Raw genomic sequence first — 16,300 nt, forward strand, 5'->3', positions numbered from 1 at the left:
ATGAATTACCAAATTTTATTTCTTGTTTGCTATATATTTACAATGTAATAAAGAGTAGGGAGTTAAAAAGCGTAACCTTTAGTCATAAACATCACTAAAAAAACGTATTTTATTTTAAACGTTAATTAAAAGTATAATTTTTGATACAGAAAAATGTATCTTTAAAAATAGACAATAATTAAATAGACATTCTTACTAAAACGTCTCCAAAACAAAAACGTAATCTTTACTTAAGACATTATTTTTATTTTTAATTATATTTTTTAAATATAGCTGAATAGGTATGTTTTTGGTAGTGACAGCCTACTAATAAGAGAGTAAAAAAGAGTATAATTTTAACATTTTCTCCCCTCATGTACGTATACGATTAATGGAAAGCAAATGTTTATAAGGATGACAAACTGATTTAAAAAAATCAAATTAACACGATAACAACATAGAATTAGTCATAATGGCCATAGACAGGGATAAAGCCAAAAGTAATGTATGTGCACTTGTATAATGTGGATGAAAGACAACAATGGCAATAACTAATGGTGAATGATGATGGTTATGGAGGTGGTGGCCAGTGACAACATATGGTGGAAGGCGGCATTAGATGGAAGCGAGGTTTAAAGGTGGCGATGGTCAACATCAAACGAGTAGAAGATAGTGAAAGTTAGCGTTAATCACCTGAAAATATCTTTATACAAGAATCACTACAAGAAAAAAGGTCTATTGCCACGCTTTTTTTGTCATGCTTTAAAAGCGTGGCCAAAAGTGGTCAACGACCACGTTTTTATGAGGGTGGCGATTGAATAGAGATTCAGCCACGATTTTTCTCACTACGCTTCAAAAGCGTGGCAAAAAGGGTCAATGGCCACGCTTTTGAAAAGGTGGCAACTGATTAGAGATACGGCCACGTTTTTTTGCCACGCTTCAAAAGCGTGGCCATAGAGAGAAACGTGGACGTTTTAAAAGCGTGGCAACAGAGTTTCATTACAGTAGCGTTTATAAAACGTGGCCATATCCTGGTACTCTTTTGGCACGCTTTAAAAGCGTGGCCAAAAGGTTCAAAAAAAAAAATAATAACCCCAATCCCAATGACCCCTGCATCCTATTAACCAACCCTAAAACTTGGCCAAAAGCTTCGCGAGGCTCTCTCACTCTCCACTCTTACCGTCATTCTCGTCTATGCCATTTCTTCAGTACTTCACCCAGAAAGAAAAACAAGATACTACTAATAATAAAACCCTAAATCCCCGAATCCAATTCAACAAAACCCTAATTTACCCCTCCGATTCTCGCATCTCCATGGTGTGAAGTGCGAACCGTGGCGTATTCAATTGCTCCCTCAATCAACGATTTGAAGAATGTCACAAAACGACCGCCCGGAGGCGCCGTCCCCGGCGACAGCCGCAAACGGCTCCGCGGCGGCGAAGGAGGAGAATCCAGCTGCGAGGGCGTTGGTTTCTTAGAGCAAGGCTGAGGCTGAATCTGAACAAGGAGCACAAAGCGGAGGAGTACGAAGACTTGCAATTGATGTACTGCCCAGCGGTTTTCACCGCGCTGGAGAGGTACCTTCCGCCGAACATGCTCAATGCTCGTCGCGAACACAAGGTATATGCCCTTACGGCGCTTATGGCATCGTTTGGTAAGCAAATCCAACCCTTAAAGTTTGCGTTTTTGTGTTGATTTGTTCCTTTCCTTCCATAAAAAATTGGTCTTTCTTATTGGGTTCGGATGGAAATCGGAAAAATTAAAAATCTGATCTTTTCTTTCCATTCCTGTGTCACGGGGTTTTGTTAATGTGAATGGAATATGTATGTAGTTCCGCTCTAAATTCGGAGACGAATGAGCATGTTGCCATTAAGAAGATTGCCAATGCATTTGACAACAAGATTGACGCCAAGAGGACCCTCCGTGAAATCAAGCTGCTTCGTCACATGGATCATGAAAACGTGAGTGAATGATAGTTTTATTTTCATCTGTGAATTTACATGAATCCCCTTTATTGTTTGTTGTTTGGTGTGGGTGTGTATGTTTCGGGTTTGAGATTCAGCTAAGATTTGCTTGTCGATTAGATCTTGCTTAATGTGTTCTGGACTTGATGCTTTGAATTTTTCACTTGTTGAAGCCATTCACAGATCAACTTTTCTTACTGGATGTGTAACTAAAGATGAAAGATCCAATTGGTTTATACATCATCATTTTCACGGCTGGTAGTTAGATTACTAGTAGTAGAATCATTGATGACCATGTTTTCGCAAAAATGACTGCTAGTTAGTTATAATAACTCTTAATGGGTAATGGCTACAAGTAAACGACAGAATTTTATCCAAATTGGTTGATTCGGGTTCTTGTTTAATATCCTGTAGTTATCATTGAACAGCTTAGAGTTTTATCCTCAAAGATGGTGTCGTTACTTTCCATAACTACCCTGTCTTAATGAATGTACACAAGCGTTTCTCATTTAATCTAGTGTAACTAAGCACAAGTTTGGTGCTCCCTTTTCAAAATATAAGATTGCTTTCAATATTTAGTTTACTCTGAAATTAATTGATGCTTTGTGAATTGGTGTTGCAGTTGTCAGTGTTGGAGCAGCACTTTTCTTGTTCCAGCAGTTTGCCGCATCAATGGAAGATTTGGAACCCTTACGGCTGTTCCAATACACCATATGGTTAGTCTTATGAGATCTCTTCTTACAAGCTTTTATAGTGTGTGATCAATTAGTCTTTTCACAATTCCATCACTAGAAAACCACTCTTCCTTAAAATTCAATTGATAAGTAGGTTTAAAGATATTTTTCTTTAAGATATTTTTCTGTTTTTTTTTTTTGGTTATTCTTTTAATTTGCTTCTATTTCATTTACCCAGGATATTTATTCGTTGCAATCCTGAGGCTTATAGATCGGCCTGAAGCTTTTGTTTCCGGAATTTTTTAAAAAATTTTGTTTTTCCTGGCAATCAGGTTAGATTTTTCACCTTCTGGATGTTTCTTCTTTTTTTTTCTTTTCGTTTTTGTTTTATATTATATCACCTTTTTTAAGGAATCTAAGTTTGTGCTGGGTGAATTTCGGAAACACTAATCTGTACATGCAAATTTGTAGAAAGGGTAGAGATTTAGGGCCGTGTTCTGACGTGTTGGCAAAATTTGCAATTAATTTTATTAAATTTTCGGTGTTTTTTGAATTGCGAGATATGTCCCCTGATTGCTACTACTATGATTAATACTTTAATGCTTTTTGGGCCTGGTTATTGTTTTATGCTGTCTTTAAGGAATTTTGTCAAACTGAACTTTTTTTTCCTTTTGATTCTTCCATCTCCTCCTTTCTTTTTATCTTTTCGTCAACCTTCCTTCCTTTCTTGTTGAATAAGAGGAGATAGATTGATGTAGTTTTTTTATTTAGCAGATATGAATACTTTTCAAATGGTTTTGAATATCTTAAGTGATGGTTAAGTTCGAATCAGCTATAGATACTGTCATTTTAAATTTGCTTGATCTGGTAAATTTTGTGCTTGAATGTGTATTAAAGAGAGGTTTGAGATGACAATTCATATATCACATCACAGAAAAACGTTTCATTTTTATCAACTCATGATTAATTATTAAATGGGTCAACATCCTTAAGCTTGCTTTGTTATATGCTTTATATGCTTATTAAAATGGAGTTCTGTAAAATTATTTAATTTCTTTATTTTTTTGGTTTGATTAGGACTCGAGGTTATTAAAAATGAAGATTTTGTTCCATGCTTTTTCTTTGTTTATTACTGAAATGAAAGTTTCTTTCTTCTGGTGTTAAATGACCCAAAATGAATAAGTTCTTTTCAGCTGGGAGGCAAAATTCTAATAAGTTCTTTTCCTTCTCTTTCAGAAGTCCTCGGAGATTTATTTTTTCAGGCTTTAAAACTTTTCAGGATAAGCTGGATGAGTTAGCACACAAGGTATTAACTGATTATCAAGCTGCTGCAGTGACTCTCTTAGCACTATTATCAACTGCACCTGGTGATGTGAGTATTACTTATCATGCTTGCTTGCTTGTTGCATTTTGTTCATCTATTGGCTAAGCTTGATTTTAGAAGAAATTATTTATTAGTTACATACACTTAATGGTAAAATTGTGTTTCTGCCTTTGCCACTATTTGTTTTTCGATTTTATAAATTGTAATTTTTGTTACAATTCTATTTACAGTCAATCATTCATAACTTTAGAAGAGAGATAAATTGAAATCCTTTAAAAATATTTGAGGTAAAATTAAAACTTTCGTCAAATACTGAGGACATTTAATACGGTTTTGCTTGTTTCCTTTTCTTTTATTATTTAATCTTCTTTTGAAGTTTTTTTACAAGATAACACGCGTTGGTTTGAGACTGAGTGATAGGCTAAAAGAAGAAGTGAAATTTGTGATTTTAACCACCTTGTTCAGTTTTTGCTGAAGTTGGCAGCTGAGTTGTTAGAGCTGTTAGTTAGTTATTTAACTAACCTGCTGATCATCAGTGTAAAGTCTAACATGTAATTAGTGTGATTTTGCCGTTATCTTTTAATCAATGAGAACCAATCAGTGATGCTATTTTACAAATGCTATGTTTACAGAATAGGAAAATGAAGCAGTTGATGTGCTTAAGATCTATATATGATCTTTCTTGCTTGCTTAGAGGATGAAGTTGATTTCCTCACAGCTCAATCAGAGCAAGACCAACAGAAAAGGAATAATGTCAAATTCTGGCATGTTTTTCGATCAAAGGAAATCAGATTGGCTTTCCTTGTTGGAAGAGGACTTCTGGTAATAATGCTTGTTTCCTTTTCTTTTATTCTTTAATCTTCACACATGTTTTGGTTTGCGACTGAGTAATAGGCTAAAAGAAAATAAAGCTAGTGTTGCCTAGAATGGAAAGTGAAGCTTCAAAATAATTTATCAATTTTGTATCTGTTTTTGCCATCTTTTGCAGGTAAAAAAGTTCATAAATGTTTCCGAAACAATTATGTATGATCTAAGGGAAGGAAGTTTAAGAGGGCTAGAGGAAAGAGGAACATCAAAGGGCTTAGGATTTAAGTTGTATTGTTTCTGTATTTTTCTTCAGTTTTTACTTTTGAAATTTGAACTCGAGATTTATTTTGTATTTGAGTATTAGTTTTTTAATGTATAAAATAATTATAGCAAAAATTATGTCACTAATTATTATTTGATTTATCTTGTAATAAAAATTACATAATATATTTATAAGTTTAGTAATAAAAAAGAATTGAGAAATTTATATTTTGTATTGAAGGTAAAAATTAGAATTTTTTTTTTAAATTTTACAAGGCTATTGCCACGCCTTTAAAGCGTGGTCATATTTCCCATATGGTCACGCCTTTACGGCGTGGTCATATCTCCCACATACGGTGACGCTTATATCTCCCACATACGGCCACGCTTTAAAGGGTGGCTATTTGTAAAAAGCGTGGCAAAAGAAAAAGCGTGGCGATAGGTCACCAAAAGCATGGCGTAGAGCAACCGCCACGCTTGTAGACGCCATCCTTTCAAAAGCGTGGCAGTAGCTCAAAAAGCGTGGCGAAAAGTTATCGTTATCCTTTTTTCAGCTTTTAAAGCGTGGCAATAAAGCTGTTTTCTTGTAGTGATTAAATCTTCACTTAATAAATTATAATTTATGTGTAAAATTAAAATAAAGAATAAATTACCATCTGTACCCATCAAAGATACAGACGCTAACAAATGTACCTATATAAGAATAAAACGACAATAGTAACCACGGAAGATGGCTTCCGTGTGCTAAGAGTACCCTAACGGACCAATTACGTAATCAACGTCTGGGTATTCTTGGCATACGGAGGCCATCTTCCGTAGTTACAATTATCGTTCTATTTTTATATAGATACATTTGTCAATATCTGTATCTTTTATGGGTACAAATAGTAATTTATTCTAAAATAAAAATAAACTGATAATACATGACAATTTTATTAATTGATGAATGACAATAACTAACTTCTTCAAATAATAATGGATAAATATTCACATAAAAACTTCAATTATAAGTATAAAAAAATACACTTGTAAAAAAAATGACATTTACCATTCTTATTTTAAATGTGTTTAAACAACACAATTGGGTTTCGTTATTAAATATTTACATGACAATATAATTGTGTAATGAGTGAGTGAAAATAATCTATTAACCAAACCAATATATACAAATAAAAAGGACCAAACCAATCTATTTTTTTTCTGGTTCATGCAATCAATCTCTTCATTAAATTCAAAGCCTATGGAATATAATTTATGTTAGTCTAAAACGGCCTTTTCGGCCTTTTTATAAAATAAAAACCCACTAAGACTCGATAATTTATTAACCACATTCATTTAGCACCCTAAACCAATAATAAATTTTCTAGTTGGAAAAATTACTAAAAGTACTCATGAAGTTTATGAATGATGACAAAAATATGTATAAATTAAGAAAATTAACGATGTACTCATAAAAAATGGGTTTTGTATGACAAAAGTATATATCCAAACCCTAATTTTTTGTTGATTTTTAATAAAATTTTCAAACTATCCCCACCTTCAACCTCAACTCCACCGCCACAAATCCCTCATTTTCTACTCAGCTCCATCGGTCTTTCTCTGGCCTTCCCCATCGCACTCAAATCCCTCCTTCTCATAGCCTTCCCCATCGCACTCACAGCCTTCATTTTCTACTCCCGGTCCATCGTTCCCCTACTCTTCTTAGGCTACCTCGGAGACCTCTAGCTCATCGTAGAGTATCTCCCACCCTCTCACGCAAGCCTCCCTCGCTGGCACCCTCTTCTGCATCGGCATTGCCGGTGTTGCCGCTACCTCCGCCGACTCCAACCTCTTCAACCTCCTCTTTTGTCTCGGTGACAAAGCGAAAGCAATCGGAGGTCTCCTCGATGGCAGCATCAGCATCGGACCGAACATGAGCTCCAAGACGCGGCTGAAGGCATGCGGCAGGCGACGAAGCTTGCGGCTACGCTTTTCGGGACAGACGAAATGAACCTTTATGGTAGGAGCTTTGGACAGTAATGCAACAGAGGATTGCATCACCAAGATTAACAATAGAATCAACCAATAATGATGAAGAATCAGAGAAAGAACCATAAAGGAACAGTTTAATCGTTTCAGTTATTTTTTTTCTTTTTTCTTTTCTTAATCTGGGAGCTTTGTTTGTGTGAAAGGATGTAGTGAAAAAATAAAAAAGAGCTCACTATACCAGATTTTTCTGTTAGGAATTGATTGAGGTGTTTTACCACCATGACCACCATTGATTTCAACCCGGTTTGTTGTAGGAGTAGTTTCGGACTCCATGGCAAGAGTTTTAAAGGTTTAGGTTGGGTTATAGAAGGTTAGAAAAGTGAATTGATGTTGAGAGTGAGAGTAGTTTGGGAATTTTATTAAAAAATCAACAAAAAATTAGAGTTTGAATATTTTTGTCATACGAAATACATCTTCCATGGGTACAGTATTAATTTTCTTAGTTTATGAGTACTTTTGTCAGCATTCGTAAATTTCATGGGTATTTTTGGTAGTTTTTACTTACTAGTTCAAACCAAGTTGGGTTGGTCTAGTGGTTAGCTTACTAGTCCGCTTAAACAAGTGTCAAGGGTTCGAATCCCGTCTTGTGCATGCAGCAACCCATTAACCTGCGGCAAACCATTAAACGGAGCTCAGTACCGTGACGGATTAGTCCTTGACTTATTGGGTTGGGGGATATTATGAAAAACCAAAAAAAATTACTAGTTCAACTGGACCGCCTTGTACCAGTTTGTAATTACATTAAATCACAAGTCACATGTTGATAATAGACATCCTATGTACGGAAGCAATTTGCACCACACAAATGGAATATTTTCATATGGACTTTAAAGGACCAGATTATACTTTTTTTCACCAAACACTTTTCCATCTATTTTACTCTGGTATAATGTATTTGTATATGTATAAAAAATTAATTCACAGACTCTTACTTGTATATCGTTTGATATTATTGATCTGCCAAATTAAGAGTTATAGATTAAAGGTCACCATAATATTCTAACTAATAATCGAATATGATCTAGATGTAATGAGTTCATTAGTTAGGGTGTTACACTACATCGGCCAACTTTCAGAGAAAATGAGGCTTTATAAGCCTTATGAGAAGAATGATGGAAAATGCGTTCTCGTGACTGGAGTGAAGGCCTTTCTTAGATGCTTCATGTGAAGTAGCGCGCATTGTGGACCTGTGCAGTTTTTCTCGCGAACTGCAAATCCGTCGGTTGTTGCATGGGTTTAACCACTGTTAACCGGTTTTCAACGGGTTAAAAGCAAAAATAGTCTTTGTCGTGTATCAAATTGGCCAAGCTATTAGTTTACCAATTTTTTAGTTGAGTTGGCCAATTTAGTCCGATTCAATTCTGATAACGAGAGAGAGAGAGAGAGAGGAATTTATATTTATTCAGTAATTCCTAAACCAGAGTTTAAATTTATGGACTAAGCTCTAACTTCAAATGAAAAATTTTATCGACCAAATCTTGATTTCAAAACATAAGATCGCGCTTAAATTGCTTCAGTTTTATTTTGAACATTCAAGTTGCGTTCAAATGCTCAATCCTATTTTGGAATTGCTACAATTTTACTCTTTTAACCCATTGAATAAAAGAAGGATATTTTGGGATTACCAAAATCATCACTACCTTTATTATAGTGGGTAAAAAAAAAAGAACTTTCAGCATTTAACCTTAACTCATGAAAATTGAATGGGGACTCTTGCACCCTATGCCACGCGTCAATATGGGAAGTGCTCGTAGAAGCACCAGTAGTGAAAAAGATGTTAGCGCCAAAGATTATGGCAGATGAACATTGTTTGGTTAGGCTTTTTTATAATTATAAATAGATAGCTATATACTTATTATGTTCGTATCCAACAATACTATTTATCGCGTAGCATGGCAATTAAGGGTGTGTTTGGTTTAGCTTTTTCAGTTATAGAACACACGTTTTAATTTTCTTGAATGCCTCAACTTTTTGTTTGGCTATTTTTTTTCCTAAACACAAATGTTATTCTATCTTTCAACTCCTGTTTATCTGAAGAAAAAAAAAATGTATCTTTAAAGAACAATAATTATGATTGGAGAAGTAATTGAAAAAAATTATTTTTTTGCCAACGTTATTCTTTGTTCTTATCTATAAGAAGAGACAAGAAGAATAATCATCAACATTCTCATATTTAATCTTTTTTATAGTCATGCTTTACAAGTAAGTATTTTAATTTTTTTATAATATCATTTTTAGTATTCTCTACTAGGTTTTGCTTTTTATAAACTTTTTATATTTTTTTTGCTCATATTATGGATGTTATTTTTTTTTATTTTTACTTTAATGTTGTTTATTTTTTTTAATTTTTAGTACTCATTATTCATATAAATTTTTTATTATTTTTATTAATACAAATTTCTTTTTTATAGAACTTTTCTTTATTTTTTTATTTGATTTTATGTCATTTTTATTATGGATTCTTAATTAGGATGTATTATATTCATTATTGTTAATTATTTTATCATTTAAATTAATGATTCTTTTAAAAAAATTAAATTAAATTTAAAAAGATATAGAGAAAATATCCGAAAAAATAAGACAAAAAATATAACTAAAAGAATGTTGAAAAAAATATCATTTTCAATAATATAAATCTATGTCCCCTTTAATAATTTTTATCCTAAAATAATTTTGAATAATATAAATCTATGTCCCTTTTACTAATTTTTATCTTAAAATAATTTTAAACAATCTAATCCAAACAACATTCATTTTATTATAATCTATTTTCTTATAAAACATTAACACTAATTTACTTTTTATCAAAATCAAATTTAAAAAATTAATTTAATGCAAAACTACCATTTGCTATTTCACTTAATTCTAATCACACACTAATTTGTTACTTTACTTCCATTGTTCTACAAATTTTACCTTATGCAAGTGCTGAATAATTTGCTATCTGAAATTTAAAATTTTTTTGTTACCAAACAAAACTGTCTGACAACAAAAAAAATTTTAGCCAAAACCAATCAAAATTTTTCTTATTTACCAAAAAATCTAATAAATGCTTAATAAGATAATTTGATATGTGGTCAGGAAGGCAGTTAAGGGGCAGAATGATAATCTCGTCATGTTAAAAAATTTGAATACTAGAAAAATTGTATAATGCCGGTCTTGGACATCAAGAAGACCAAGAGTCCGTCTCAAAAACAGTGGTACAAAAATAGCGACAACTCATAAGGCCCGTTGAGCTAAGACAGGACAATAAGAAGCCCAATAATTCTTTTCAAATTCAATGAGAGACATAATTTATTATTAATTTTTGAATTTTTAGGCATTTATTTTAATTTATTTTGCTGTTAGAGTTTGTTGAAAGATTTGACTTACTTTTAATTTGTTTAGTAGTATTTTTAGGGATTTTATATTTAAATCAAATCAAATCTAATCTAATAAGATCAAATTTGATTTCAATTAGTTATCATATCTTTAGAATTTTAAAATTTAAATCTAATCTAATCTAATCTAATAAGATCAAATCTGATTTAAATTTTTTATTTTATCTTTAGGAGATTTAAATTAAGTTATATTATCTTATCTTTTAGTTAGTTTGTTAGGAGCCTATTTAAACACCTTTGGTGAGATAATTTACACAATTTTTTATGAATAAAATTTTCTTAGTGCTTTATACCCTTTTTTTAATGTGATTAAATGAGGTGAGTGATTTACTTTGCTTATTGCATGAAGAAGTTTGAAAGATCCAACATTACGGTGATTTAGGGACATGTTTTTTGAAGGTCTAGTAGGAAAATCCTTACGGTGATCTAGGTTGCTAAGAACAAGTTTTTTAGAAGTCTAGTAGGAAAACCCTTCCAGTGACCTAGGTTACTAAGTACAGGTTTCTTAGATGTCTAATGGAAAACCCCTTATCTATCCTTTTATATTTCCGCTGTGTCTTTTTTGTTGCGTCTTTTCTCCATCTTTTTTCTTATCCCTTTATCCTTCGTTATATTTTCTTATCATCTGCTATCAGTTACAGGTCGTAGGTAAATTCTTATTTATCTACACATTTCATGGGTCTTGTTTAGTCTCTTTATTTTTTTCTTTAATTTCTGCAAATTCACTTTAGAGTCCACAAAAAAAAGTAAAAAAAAAAAGATTGAGTATTACGATAGTGATGATAAAGAAATTTCATATGTGAAAAAGAATTCTCGGTTGCAAATCCCTGCATTCAAAGGTAGGAATGATCCTGAAGCTTATTTCGGATGGGAAAGGAATGTAGAGTTGATTTTTGCAAATTGCATCCTTTCAGAGAAAAAGAAGATTTGAATGGTACAAGCCAATTTTTTCGATGATGCCCGCATATGGATGACTGAAGGTGAAGAAAATCATGAAGAGTCAGTTTGTACTATCATCATACCAACATGAGGAATCGAGTTGTGCCATCATCATACCACAATGAATTTTATAAAAAATTTTGTAAGTTACAACAAGGTTCACAATCAGTGATGGAGTGCCACAAGGATTTTCTATATTTGATGGATAAGGCTAATATTTAAAGGAGTCCCGAGATTCTTATGGAACGATTTTTGTTTGGATTACGTGAAGAACTTGAAATTAAAGTACAACGTTACCATTACGCGACCACGGAGGATTTGGTCAAATTGGCCATTGACATGGAGCATATACAACAATTTGTAGCAATTTGAGATTTCAAAGGAGTAAAATTTGAGGATCAGACAAAGGTCAAAGTTTCTTATTTCAAGAAGAATATTATAGATCGACATAAGAAGAGGACTTCTTCCACGTCTATCTTTAAATCTCCTTCAAAGTCAGATATGGAAGAATTTGTTGAGTATGATGTGTTCTTGAAAGATTCAAAAGTGTAGAATTTTTCAACTGGATCCTTGGGATGTGAGCAATTTGAAAAATACGAGAGAAAAGAAACTAAGAAAAAAAGTAAGTGTTTGAGTGAAAATAATCTATATTTGATTGAAAACGAGAGTTTTAAGAGAAAAGAAGAGAATAGTGAGCGAGAGGAGTCAATGAGTAAAAAAGAAACTGAGAGCAATAAACACACTTGTGAGAGAGATCTAGAAAGTTCTAACTTAGACAAGAGTACATTAGTATCATTGAATTCCATGGAGTCCTTAGTTTCTCACACATCTAACCATGAAATTCCTATTGTTTTTATATTAACTTTCCCACACTTTGTAGATTCAATGGTCAATTATGCAGGCATTAAGATGGATGAAAAGGAAGAAAGACAAATTGCACACTTTAGATAAGATGGTGAAAGTATGGTTGGAAAGATTGAACTTGCACACATGAGGGACATAACCGCAATTCAGTAGATAGAGAAAAGCCATCAAACCATGGTATTTGAACCCGAAGATTGGGTTTGGATTCCTTGGAGAGAAGAAGAGTTTCTCATTCAAGATTCGAGAACAAATCTTTTTAAGAGAGAGGATGATACGAGGTCAAAAAGACATTTTTGTCATTTTAGAGCTAAGGAACAAAAAGATAATCTCGTTATGTTCAAAAATTTGAATACTAGAAGAATTATACCATGCCAGTCTTGAATATCAAGAAAACTAAGAGTACGTCTCAAAAATAATGGTACTGAAATGACAACTCCTCATAAAGCCCATTGGACTAAGGCAAGACAATAAAAAAGCCTAATAATGCTTTTCAAATTCAATGAGGCATAATTTATTATTAATTTTCAAATTTTTTAGGCATTTATTTTAATTTATTTTGCTGTTAGAGTTTATTAAAAGATTTGATTTACTTCTGATTTGCTTAATAGTATTTTTAAAAATTTTAAATTTAAATTAAATCTGATCTAATATAATAAGATTAAATCTGATTTAAATTAGTTATCATATCTTTAGGATTTTAAAATTTAAATCAAATATGGTCAAACCTAATAAGATCAAATTTAATTTAAATTAATTATCTTATCTTAAAGAGATTTAAATTAAGTTATCTTATCTTTTAATTAGTTTTTCTGGGACCTATTTAAACACATTTGGTGAGACAATTTACACAACTTTTGATGAATAAAATTTCCTTAGCGCTGTATGTGCGTTTTTATAGTGTGATTAAGTAAGGTAAGTGATTTGCTTAGGTTTTCAAAGTCAGGATCTTTGAAGGTCTAATAGAAAAAACCCTTCTGGTAACCTAAGAACAAATTTTTTAGAGGTCTAGTAAAAAAATCCTTACAATAACCTAAGTTTCTAAGAACAAATTTCTTAGAGATATAGTAAGAAAACCCCTTACCTATCCTTTTATATTTTCACTATATCTTTTCTTTTGCATCTTTTCTCTATTTTTTTCTTATCCCTTTATCCTTCGTTATAATTTCTTATCACAAATTTGGACAATTTTTTTGTCTCCCTAATATTACCTTTTACCAAAACACTCTCCGGATCGCTTTTACCATGGTTCTGAAAACCGAACCAGACCGGCCGGTTCAACCAGAAAAATCGGGAACCGATCACCTAGCCGGTCCGGGTAAGGTCAAAAATCGCCTGGCAAATAACCGGTGAAAAAATCAGTTGAACCGGTGGTTAACCGGTGAACCGAGAGAACCGTCTGATTTTTTAGCAGTTTTTTGTTTGAAAATTAAACTACTAAACGGCGTCGTTTTGAAGGTAAAAAAAAAAGGCAGAAAACCAAAAGAAAGGCCCCAATCCCCACCCCACCCCTTCTGTCTCTCTCTCTCTCACCCATACCCACCAGAAAACCCTAGTCCCACCCATAATCCTCTCCTCTCTTTGAATTCCAAGAATAGCCACCACCAACCATCCCATTTCAGAGCTTAAACTCATCGCCGACCCCTTCTCTACTTGTCACCCTCTCTGTCTGAGCTTGCTTTGTCGCCGTGAGTCGCGTCGCTTCGCTGCTCCTCGCTGAGGGTCGCGCCGCTTCGCTGCTCCTCGCCGTGGGTCGCGCCACTTTGCTGCTCCTCGCCGTGAGTCCTCGCCGCTTCACTGCTCCTCGCCGTGGGTCGTCGTCGCTCTCCCATCCTCGTCGTTCCTCCTTTGCCCTTCCTCGTTGGCGTTGTTTCTGCTTCTATGCTCCGAACCGTGTCTCATCGTCATTGTTTCTCTTCTTCGCGTGGAGTCTCGAAGTCAAAGCGACTACCTTTCATCGTGTCTCATGTCTTAGTCTCTGCTTTAACCCTCTTAGGTCTCAGATCTCAGTTCTCAGTTCTCAAGTTTCTTCTTCTCTGATTCAAGCCTTCAACCCTCTCTGGTCTCAAGTCTCAGTCTCTAACACTCCCTGATTCTGTTTTCCTGACTCTATCCCTCTGAAATTTAAAATTTATTCTGAACATGCATATGATGTATTATTGATGATTCTGCTGAATTTTGAGATATTAATGTTTTGAATTTTTATTTGAATTCAGTTTGTTCATATTGACTGTTAAGTATATGGAATTTCCTGTCATATATATTCTGACTTCTGAGTAACATAAACTATTCTATTAAGTATATATCAACATGTTTCCTGTCACATTAGTTGGGCTTGCAGCAAGCAATTTAGGAATACTTTCATATGAAGCACCAGCATATTCTCTTGTCTTAGAGTTTCTCCTACTCTTAACCATTCCATTGCTATTGTTTAGAGCAAACTTGCATCAAGTGGTGCGTTCCACCGGGACGCTGCTCTTAGCTTTCTTACTTAGTTCAGGTGATACTGATAACAACTTAAAGCATTCCCTAAACATTTTTTCTTAGCTGATATTTGTAAATTAATTTGATTTTTAATCATATGGTGGATGGCAGTGGCTACAATTGTTGGTACTCTAGTGGCGTTTCTAATAGTGCCTATGCGATTCCTTGGCTCTGATAACTAGAAAATAGCTGCTGCTTTCATGGGTAGTTATATTGGTGGATGTAAGTGCTCAAATAATTTGCCTCTGAATTTAAATGCATGGATATAGATTAAAATTTCAATATGTTGAACTTTTTGTGATAGGATATCCTTTTAAACATTAGCATTTCACTAACCAGCCTTGTGAACTTATTTTGAATGTGAACATTCATTTTAACAGTTATAAAAGCAGAAGTCAGAATATATTATGTGAAATTTTAAATTTTATTAAGTTATAAATGATTGAATTTATATATTTAAAATTATTTTTAGGTTTTTTAATAATTTTATTTAATATTATTAAACCGGTTGAACCTTGATTGAACTCCGGTCGAACCAGTGGACCATTAAACCAGTGACCTCACCGGTTTATTGATCGGTCCGGTTCTCGCAACCTTGGCTTTTACCAAAACACACTCCGTATCATTCAGAAAGAAAAAAAAACCTACACCACATCAAACAAAATCAAACAAAAGCACCAATATTCTCCTGCCAAAGCCAATTAAGCAATTTTCTACCCATACAATATGCAATAAAATGAACTGTTTCGCATTTTGTTTAAAGAAATCCTCGACCCCCTTGATTAATGAATCATTAAGAGAAATCTTAGAAATGACAAAAACATATATCCAGTACTGTCCTACACGATAGAAAAAAAGTGCACCGTCAAACAACTATGTTTTTAACGGTTAAGATATTCAAAAATTATCAAAATTTCCAAACTACTATCGAACAAAATAAAAAAGTGGCATATATAACAAGATCAAGAGACATATAGCCCAGCAACCAACTAGTTTAAATATGAAACTATACTAAATTCATACAATTGCATATTCCACAAATGCTCGATACACTTCGTCCTGTTTTAGATAATGTATCATCCTTAACTATCTGAAAAATAACATAGAAAGTAGAAAGGGTGAAACAAATATTCTTCGGATAAAAAATAATCCATCCATTTAATTATTTTTAGCCAATAGGATTATTAAAAATTATTTGCTTTTAATTTCAAGAAAAACATAACTCACAGACAATAGTTTGAACAATAGTTTGACTTAGCATAGTATTCCCTTTTATTGTTTTGTTCTATAATTCTCATAGGTGAGTTATGTTTCTTCTTGAAGTTAATCATCTGCCATAGAAGTACACCAAATACTTGAAACTTAAAAAGTTATAGCAATATACAGACTTGTGCTAAAATCGCTTATAATCTTACTATGACAGAATAAGAACAAGCCAAACTAACAATAACATTAAAACTTAGAAAAACTAAAACTAAGCTGCAGGAAAATCAAAATTGAAAGACTGTCAAATTAATTTTTGTGTGTGTTGGATTTTGGTGAACAAGAGAACTAAAACCTCCATTTTGCTTCCCTTTCCTCCAACTCCCAAACATAAAA

The 16,300-nt window shown here is 33.2% G+C and overlaps 1 protein-coding gene across 6 annotated transcripts; it reads left to right on the top strand.

Moving 5' to 3' along the window:
• The first annotated feature begins 1,093 nt into the window (after positions 1–1,093).
• On the top strand, positions 1,094–5,235 carry LOC112715969 (uncharacterized). 6 transcript variants are annotated; one of them, XR_003160099.3, is made up of 7 exons: positions 1,094–1,633; positions 1,811–1,940; positions 2,566–2,659; positions 2,856–2,949; positions 3,854–3,989; positions 4,574–4,763; positions 4,930–5,235. XR_003160099.3 is itself a non-coding variant. In XM_072205120.1 (7 exons), the coding sequence occupies exons 1-4, from the start codon at positions 1,580–1,582 to the stop codon at positions 2,921–2,923; spliced, it is 312 nt and encodes a 103-aa protein (XP_072061221.1). In that variant the 5' UTR covers positions 1,119–1,579; the 3' UTR covers positions 2,924–2,949; positions 3,854–3,989; positions 4,574–4,763; positions 4,930–5,235. The 6 variants fall into 6 exon arrangements, 3 of the variants coding, with proteins under 3 accessions (XP_072061221.1, XP_072061222.1, XP_072061223.1); XM_072205120.1 differs by having other exon boundaries at positions 1,119–1,599; XM_072205121.1 differs by having other exon boundaries at positions 1,119–1,599; positions 3,897–3,989.
• Positions 5,236–16,300: the final 11,065 nt, after the last annotated feature.

The sequence above is a fragment of the Arachis hypogaea genome, chromosome 10 (assembly GCF_003086295.3).
Source record: "Arachis hypogaea cultivar Tifrunner chromosome 10, arahy.Tifrunner.gnm2.J5K5, whole genome shotgun sequence".
NCBI lineage: Eukaryota > Viridiplantae > Streptophyta > Magnoliopsida > Fabales > Fabaceae > Arachis > Arachis hypogaea.

Excerpts from the sequence above, each read along its gene's own strand:
- LOC112715969 (XM_072205120.1), top strand. The coding sequence starts at position 1,580 with ATGCTCGTCGCGAACACAAG. Across the intron at positions 1,941-2,565 it reads GTCACATGGATCATGAAAAC|TTGTCAGTGTTGGAGCAGCA; the intron begins GTGAGTGAATGA and ends TTGGTGTTGCAG. Across the intron at positions 2,660-2,855 it reads CTGTTCCAATACACCATATG|GATATTTATTCGTTGCAATC; the intron begins GTTAGTCTTATG and ends TCATTTACCCAG.